The 8,288-nt window shown below is 48.2% G+C and overlaps 1 protein-coding gene across 1 annotated transcript in view; it reads left to right on the forward strand.

The window, feature by feature from the left end:
• ABRAXAS2 (abraxas 2, BRISC complex subunit) overlaps positions 1–8,021 on the forward strand; it is a 38,210-nt gene extending 30,189 nt beyond the window's left edge. Inside the window, exon 9 of the mRNA XM_063962154.1 lies at positions 6,274–8,021. Coding sequence (XP_063818224.1) covers positions 6,274–6,659 — 386 coding nt within the window. The 3' untranslated portion in view covers positions 6,660–8,021. The remainder of the gene's footprint in view (positions 1–6,273) is intronic.
• The last annotated feature ends 267 nt before the right edge of the window (positions 8,022–8,288 follow it).

Below are 8,288 nucleotides of genomic sequence, written 5' to 3' on the forward strand. Positions count from 1 at the left end.
TCTACCTTTTCTCAGGCAGTAAGAAGCTGCCGACTGAGTCGGCTTGCATATACAGTTTTATGTGGACTGACAACTCATTTTGTGTTTGAGGAATACAGTCAGTGTGTAGATTTTAAATTGTTGTTGTAGGAGATTAAAAAAAATTATATATATATATATATATATATATATATATATATTAAAAAAAATCAGGAATTGAGCGGCATTCACAACAATACCTGACATATGTTTGGCATGCGTGAGCGGGCACCAGGCAAGTTGTGAATTATGACTGAGTGCCGAGTACTCCCTACGTGTGTGCAGATAATAAGCATCGTTTGCAAAGGATAAAACTGTGCCTAGCACTGTGTTTTTTCTGTCCGACCACAATGCCTTATGCATTACTTATATTAGTTGCTGGTGTTGGCTGTCCTGTGCACTGGATGCCACTGTGATCACTATCTTGGGGTCTTTCAAAGCCGTTCACATGGTTAAACCAGTACATGGGTTGTGTAGTTCTGCCCTCCAGATTACTGTTATACACATGCATGCGGGGGTGAAAGTTATAGAAACTGTACAGCAATAACATTGTTTTCTCTGACGTCCTAGTGGATGCTGGGAACTCCGTAAGGACCATGGGGAATAGCGGCTCCGCAGGAGACTGGGCACAAAAGTAAAGCTTTAGGATTACCTGGTGTGCACTGGCTCCTCCCCCTATGACCCTCCTCCAAGCCTCAGTTAGATTTTTGTGCCCGAACGAGAAGGGTGCACACTAGGGGCTCTCCTGAGCTGCTTAGTGAAAAGTTTAGTTTTAGGTTTTTTATTTTCAGTGAGACCTGCTGGCAACAGGTTCACTGCATCGAGGGACTAAGGGGAGAAGAAGCGAACTCACCTGCGTGCAGAGTGGATTGGGCTTCTTAGGCTACTGGACACCATTAGCTCCAGAGGGATCGAACACAGGCCCAGCCATGGAGTCCGGTCCCAGAGCCGCGCCGCCGGCCCCCTTACAGAGCCAGAAGCAAGAAGAGGTCCGGAAAATCGGCGGCAGAAGACATCCTGTCTTCACCAAGGTAGCGCACAGCACTGCAGCTGTGCGCCATTGCTCCTCAGCACACTTCACACTCCGGTCACTGAGGGTGCAGGGCGCTAGGGGGGGGCGCCCTGAGCAGCAATAAAAACACCTTGGCTGGCGAAAATACATCACATATAGCCCCCAGGGCTATATGGATGAATTTTAACCCCTGCCAGATTACACAGAAAAACGGGAGATAGGCTCCGCCCCCTTCTCGGCGGCCTTATCTCCTCAGCACACTGGCGCCATTTTCCCTCACAGCTCCGTTGGAGGGAAGCTCCCTGGCTCTCCCCTGCAGTCACTACACTACAGAAAGGGTTAAAAAAGAGAGGGGGGCACTAATTAGGCGCAGTATAAACAATACAGCAGCTATAAGGGTAATAACACTTATATAAGGTTATCCCTGTATATATATAGCGCTCTGGTGTGTGCTGGCAAACTCTCCCTCTGTCTCCCCAAAGGGCTAGTGGGGTCCTGTCCTCTATCAGAGCATTCCCTGTGTGTGTGCTGTGTGTCGGTACGTTTGTGTCGACATGTATGAGGAGGAAAATGATGTGGAGGCGGAGCAAATTGCCTGTAATAGGGATGTCACCCCCTAGGGGGTCGACACCTGAGTGGATGAACTGTTGGAAGGAATTACATGACAGTGTCAGCTCTTTACAAAAGACAGTGATTGACATGAGACAGCCGGCTACTCAGCTTGTGCCTGTCCAGACGTCTCATAGGCCGTCAGGGGCTCTAAAGCGCCCGTTACCTCAGATGGCAAATACAGACGCCGACACGGATACTGACTCCAGTGTCGACGGTGAAGAGACAAATATGACTTCCAGTAGGGCCACACGTTACATGATTGAGGCAATGAAAAATGTTTTACACATTTCTGATAATACGAGTACCACCAATAGGGGTATTATGTTCGGTGAGGAAAAACTACCTGTAGTTTTCCTGAATCTGAGAAATTAAATGAGGTGTGTGATGAAGCGTGGGTTTCCCCCGATAAAAAAAACTGATAATTTCTAAACAGTTATTGGCATTATATCCTTTCCCGCCAGAGGTTAGGGTGCGTTGGGAAACACCCCCTAGGGTGGATAAAGCGCTCACACGCTTGTCAAAACAGGGGCTCTACCCTCTCCTGAGATGGCCGCCCTTAAGGATCCTGCTGATAGAAAGCAGGAGGGTATCCTAAAATGTATTTACACACATACTGGTGTTATACTGCGACCAGCAATCGCCTCAGCCTGGATGTGCAGTGCTGGGTTGGCGTGGTCGGATTCCCTGACTGAAAATATTGATACCCTAGATAGGGACAGTATATTATTGCCTATAGAGCATTTAAAAAATGCATTTCTATATATGTGTGATGCACAGCGGAATATTTGTCGACTGGCATCAAGAGTAAGTGCGCTGTCCATTTCTGCCAGAAGAGGGTTATGGACACGACAGTGGTCAGGTGATGCGGATTCCAAATGGCATATGGAAGTATTGCCTTATAAAGGGGAGGAGTTATTTGGGGTCGGCCCTTCAGACCTGGTGGCCACGGCAACAGCTGGGAAATCCACGTTTTTACCCCAGGTCGCCTCTCAACATAAGAAGACGCCGTATTATCAGGCGCAGTCCTTTCGTTCCCATACGGGCAAGTGGGCAAAAGGTTCCTCATTTCTGCCCCGTGACAGAGGGAGAGGAAAAAGGCTGCAGAAATCAGCCAGTTCCCAGGAACAGAAGCCCTCTCCCGCCTCTGCCAAGCCCTCAGCATGACGCTGGGGCTTTACAAGCAGACAGGGAGGCAGTTTTGGAAGCCATTCACAAGCTGTATTCCCAGCAGGTGGTGATCAAGGTACCCCTCCTGCAACAGGGAAAGGGGTATTATCCCACACTGTTGTGGTACCGAAGCCGGACGGCTCGGTGAGACCGATTTTAAATCTAAAATCTTTGAACACTTACATACAGAGGTTCAAATTCAAGAGAAGGGGACTACATGGTGTCTCTGGACATCAAGGATGCTTACCTTCATGTCCCAATTTACCCTTCTCACCAAGGGTACCTCAGGTTTGTGGTACAGAACTGTCACTATCAGTTTCAGACGCTGCCGTTGGATGGTCCACGGCACCCCGGGTCTTTACCAAGGTAATGGCCGAAATGATGATACTCCTTCGAAGGAAGGGAGTTTTAGTTATCCCTTACTTGGACGATCTCATGATAAGGGTAAGATCCAGGGAACAGTTGGAGGTCGGTGTAGCACTATCTCAGGTAGTGTTGCGACAGCACGGTTGGATTCTCAATATTCCAAAATCGCAGCTGGTTCCGACGACTCGTTTTCTGTTCCTAGGGATAATTCTGGACACAGTCCAGAAAAAGGTGTTTCTCCCGGAGGAGAAAGCCAGGGAGTTATCCAAGCTAGTCAGGAACCTCCTAAAACCGAGCCAAGTCTCAGTGCATCAATGCACAAGGGTTCTGGGAAAAATGGTGGCTTCCTACGAAGCAAGCCCATTCGGCAGATTCCACGCAAGAACTTTCCAGTGGGACCTGCTGGACAAATGGTCGGGGTTGCATCTTCAGATGCATCAGCGGATAACCCGGTCACCAAGGACAAGGGTGTCCCTCCTGTGGTGGTTTGCAGAGTGCTCATTTCTAGAGGGCCGCAGATTCGGCATTCAGGACTGGGTCCTGGTGACCACGGATGCCAGCCTGCGAGGCTGGGGAGCAGTCACACAGGGAAGAAATTTCCAGGGCTTATGGTCAAGCCTGGAGACATCACTTCACATAAATATCCTGGTGCTAAGAGCCATTTACAATGCTCTAAGCTTAGCAAGACCTCTGCTTCAAGGTCAGCCGGGTTGATCCAGTCGGACAACATCACGGCAGTCACCCACGTAAACAGACAGGGTGGCACAAGAAGCAGTCAATGGCAGAAGCTGCAAGGATTCTTCGCTGGGCGGAAAATCATGTGATAGCACTGTCAGCAGTATTCATTCCGGGAGTGGACAACTGGGAAGCAGACTTCCTCAGCAGACACGACCTCCACCCGGGAGAATGGGGACTTCACCCAGAAGTCTTCCACATGATTATAAACCGTTGGGTAAAACCAAAGGTGGACATGATGGCGTCCCGCCTCAACAAAAAACTCGACAGGTATTGCGCCAGGTCAAGGGACCCTCAGGCAATAGCTGTAGACCATGGGTCTTCAACCTGCGGCCCTCCAGCTGCTGTAGAACTACACTTCCCAGCATGCCCTGCCTCAGTTTTAGCATACCTTAATAGCAAAACTGTGTCAGGGCATCCTGGGATGTGTAGTTTCTCAGCAGCTGGAGGGCCACAGGTTGAAGACCCATGCTGTAGACGCTCTGGTAACACCGTGGGTGTACCAGTCAGTGTATGTTTTCCCTCCTCTGCCTCTCATACCCAAGGTACTGAGAATTATAAGATGGAGAGGAGTAAGCACTATATTCGTGGCTCCGGATTGGCCAAGAAGGACTTGGTACCCGGAACTTCAAGAGAGGCTCACGGAGGATCCGTGGCCTCTACCTCTAAGAAGGGACCTGCTCCAGCAAGGACCCTGTCTGTTCCAAGACTTACCGCGGCTGCGTTTGACGGCATGGCGGTTGAACGCCGGATCCTGAAGGAAAAAGGCATTCCGGATGAAGTCATCCCTATCCTGATCAAAGCCAGGAAGGATGTAACCGCAAAACATTATCACCGCATTTGGCGAAAATATGTTGCGTGGTGCGAGGCCAGTAAGGCCCGACGGAGGAATTTCAACTGGGTCGATTCCTACATTTCCTGCAAACAGGAGTGTCTATGGGCCTGAAATTGGGGTCCATTAAGGTTAAAATTTCGGCCCTGTCAATTTTCTTCCAGAAAGAACTAGCTTCAGTCCCTGAAGTGCAGACGTTTGTAAAAGGGGTACTGCATATACAGCCTCCTTTTGTGCCTCCAGTGGCACCTTGGGATCTCAATGTAGTTTTTGGGTTCCAAAAGTCACATTGGTTTGAACCACTTAAAGATGTTGGCCCTGGCCTGGGCCAGGCGCGTGTCAGAATTGGCGGCTTTATTCTGTAAAAGCCCTTATCTGATTTTCCATACGGACAGGGCGGAATTGAGGACTCGTCCTCGGTTTCTCCCTAAGGTGGTTTCAGCGTTTCACCTGAACCAACCTATTGTGGTGCGTGCGGCTACTAGGGACTTGGAGGACTCCAAGTTGCTAGACGTTGTCAGGGCCCTGAAAATATATGTTTCCAGGACGGCTGGAGTCAGAAAATCTGACTCGCTGTTTATCCTGTATGCACCCAACAAGCTGGGTGCTCCTGCTTCTAAGCAGACTATTGCTCGTTGGATTTGTAGTACAATTCAGCTTGCACATTCTGTGGCAGGCCTGCCACAGCCAAAATCTGTAAAAGCCCATTCCACACGGAAAGTGGGCTCATCTTGGGCGGCTGCCCGAGGGGTCTCGGCTTTACAACTTTGCCGAGCAGCTACTTGGTCAGGGGCAAACACGTTTTGCTAAATTCTACAAATTTGATACCCTGGCTGAGGAGGACCTGGAGTTCTCTCATTCGGTGCTGCAGAGTCATCCGCACTCTCCCGCCCGTTTGGGAGCTTTGGTATAATCCCCATGGTCCTTACGGAGTTCCCAGCATCCACTAGGACGTCAGAGAAAATAAGAATTTACTTACCGATAATTCTATTTCTCGTAGTCCGTAGTGGATGCTGGGCGCCCATCCCAAGTGCGGATTGTCTGCAATACTTGTACATAGTTATTGTTAACTAAATCGGGTTATTGTTGTAGTGAGTCATCTTTTCTAGAGGCTCCTCTGTTATCATACTGTTAACTGGGTTTAGATCACAAGTTATACGGTGTGATTGGTGTGGCTGGTATGAGTCTTACCCGGGATTCAAAATCCTTCCTTATTGTGTACGCTCGTCCGGGCACAGTATCCTAACTGAGGCTTGGAGGAGGGTCATAGGGGGAGGAGCCAGTGCACACCAGGTAGTCCTAAAGCTTTACTTTTGTGCCCAGTCTCCTGCGGAGCCGCTATTCCCCATGGTCCTTACGGAGTTCCCAGCATCCACTACGGACTACGAGAAATAGAATTATCGGTAAGTAAATTCTTATTTTCTGTTTACTATAATTGTTTATGGGTACTCTTCTGATTACATACTTCATGCCCCTAAAAACACCCCTGCCTCTTGCAGAGAGTTTCAGCTGCTGTTTTTCCCATCCCCAGATCTGCGCCAGTCCATGCTAATCCAGACAGAAGTGCCTGCAGAGAGTATGGGAACATCTGGGGACTGTGTAGGCACCACCTCTAGGCCACAAGAACTTCTTCCTCCTGCCTACTCAGAAGAGAGTATCAGTGCAGACGATGGTGTGGACAGCACACCCGACATGCCAAGGCCGCAGGCTGTGGGGTCCTCTTGCCATCTCCTCCAAGAGGTGAAAGACCACATGGCAGTAGCCTCTAAGACACCCGTGAATGAAGACACAGATGAATCACAAAGCGAATATCAAAAGTCACAGCACCGTTCAGAGTCCCCTGACAGTGAGATGGCAGAGGAGCAGCCTTACCATCCTGCCACTTCACAGCCAGACGGAGAGCTGGCACAGCACTGACTGTCTCCCTCATGGCTAAAACCCGTACTTGGGATTCTGGCGGGGGAACGTGGAATGTAAGCAATGTGGAGCTGGAAAGGAGTCTCTCAGCTGCCTATGTGTGGGTCTTTTACTCCCGTCAGCTTCCAGTACTCGCTGATCTCTGCGGAGCTGACGGAGTACACTGAGCTGCTTGTTGTATATCTCATGTATATTTTGAGCCAGTACTTTCAACCTCATGAAGGCATTGTGTAGATTAAAGGGATTATTAGGTTAACAAGGGAGGCGGGATATCCAGCAGGTCACAGCCTGTGGTTTATTTTATTTTTATTTTTTTTATTATTATTTGCTTGAAATTTTTTCTAAAGATATTTAAAACCTCAACTGCCAAATGGATATTATCCAGTGCAGTCATAGGGGGGTGGATTTATTGTCACTGACCATTCACTATATATTTATCCCTTCCCCCTCTCCGGTTCTCTGTTTGCTCTGCATCGCAACTTCAAATTCTACTAAATTGCACATTCTAGCTCTCAGTCCCTCTTCTTTTGTATAGATGTGGGATTTTCTAGGGGCCTTTTATATCCCCCTAACGAGTCAAGCATTCTATTTGAACATATCACTGCTTACTGTGGGTGCTGCAAGAACCACCTCTCCCTCATATACAACCTTTTAACCAACCTCATCATTTAACCACTGTCAAAGCTGTGAAAGCTAAAGTGTCCGCACATTTAGGAGACGCGTTTCGCTTGGAAGTCAGGCTGGACAGTTCTGTGGGCTGCAGATCCTGACCCCGCACAAGCTTTTAGGACACTCTGCAAGCAGCTTTTCCCTCATGCGATAGCTAGCACATGGTCATGTGACTCTGTCGCACGGACAATGGATCTGTTGATGAGCTGCATAGCACTTCAATCACCGTCTAATTTATTCCCCACATGAAAGCATTAATATTCGCTACAACTTCTTACCCTCTAAACTTCTGTGACGTGACAGCAAGTACAGTGGTTTTAATTGTTTATAATTAGCTGCACTTTTTTTTTTGTTTTGTTTTAATTAATTTACTAAATCGATAAAAATGCCCCTTGAATCTTTGAAAGCGGCAACTAATACTGTGGACTGAGGTTGCTCGATCCTTGAAACGGACAAAACAAGTACAGGAATGGATATAGTGGGGGAATGGGGTCACTGCTGGCTATTTCGCTGAACTATATTCTGCTGGCCTGTCGAGCTGGCCATGAAGATGTCACGTTTACTGCCGATTATTACGTCTGCCGGGAAATCTAACGGAAAACCTGTGTTAGTGTCTGAACGGTGCGCACAGTTTCAGCCTTAAGACTGGTACAAATCAAATATAATAAACGTGCTTTAGTTTATCGAACCTTATTCCAGATCACGTGTGTCATTGATATAATTCATATGAGATTAGGTCATGCTTAGGCTTTAAGGTCTGGGTTGTTTTTTTGCAATCGTTTGATGTGGTATTTCTTTTTGTATTTGGGATACTCTTGTCAGGCTCCCAGAACTATGTTGTGGGTCGTATACTCAGGTCCTAAAGAGGCTCTTAAGCTGGGTACACACCATGCAATGGTGCGGCTATGTCATGTCATGTAACGATAAATCACATCTTGCGTACACTCTGCACGATCCGTA

Source organism: Pseudophryne corroboree, chromosome 3 (genome assembly GCF_028390025.1).
Source record: "Pseudophryne corroboree isolate aPseCor3 chromosome 3, aPseCor3.hap2, whole genome shotgun sequence".
NCBI classification, from domain to species: Eukaryota; Metazoa; Chordata; class Amphibia; order Anura; family Myobatrachidae; genus Pseudophryne; species Pseudophryne corroboree.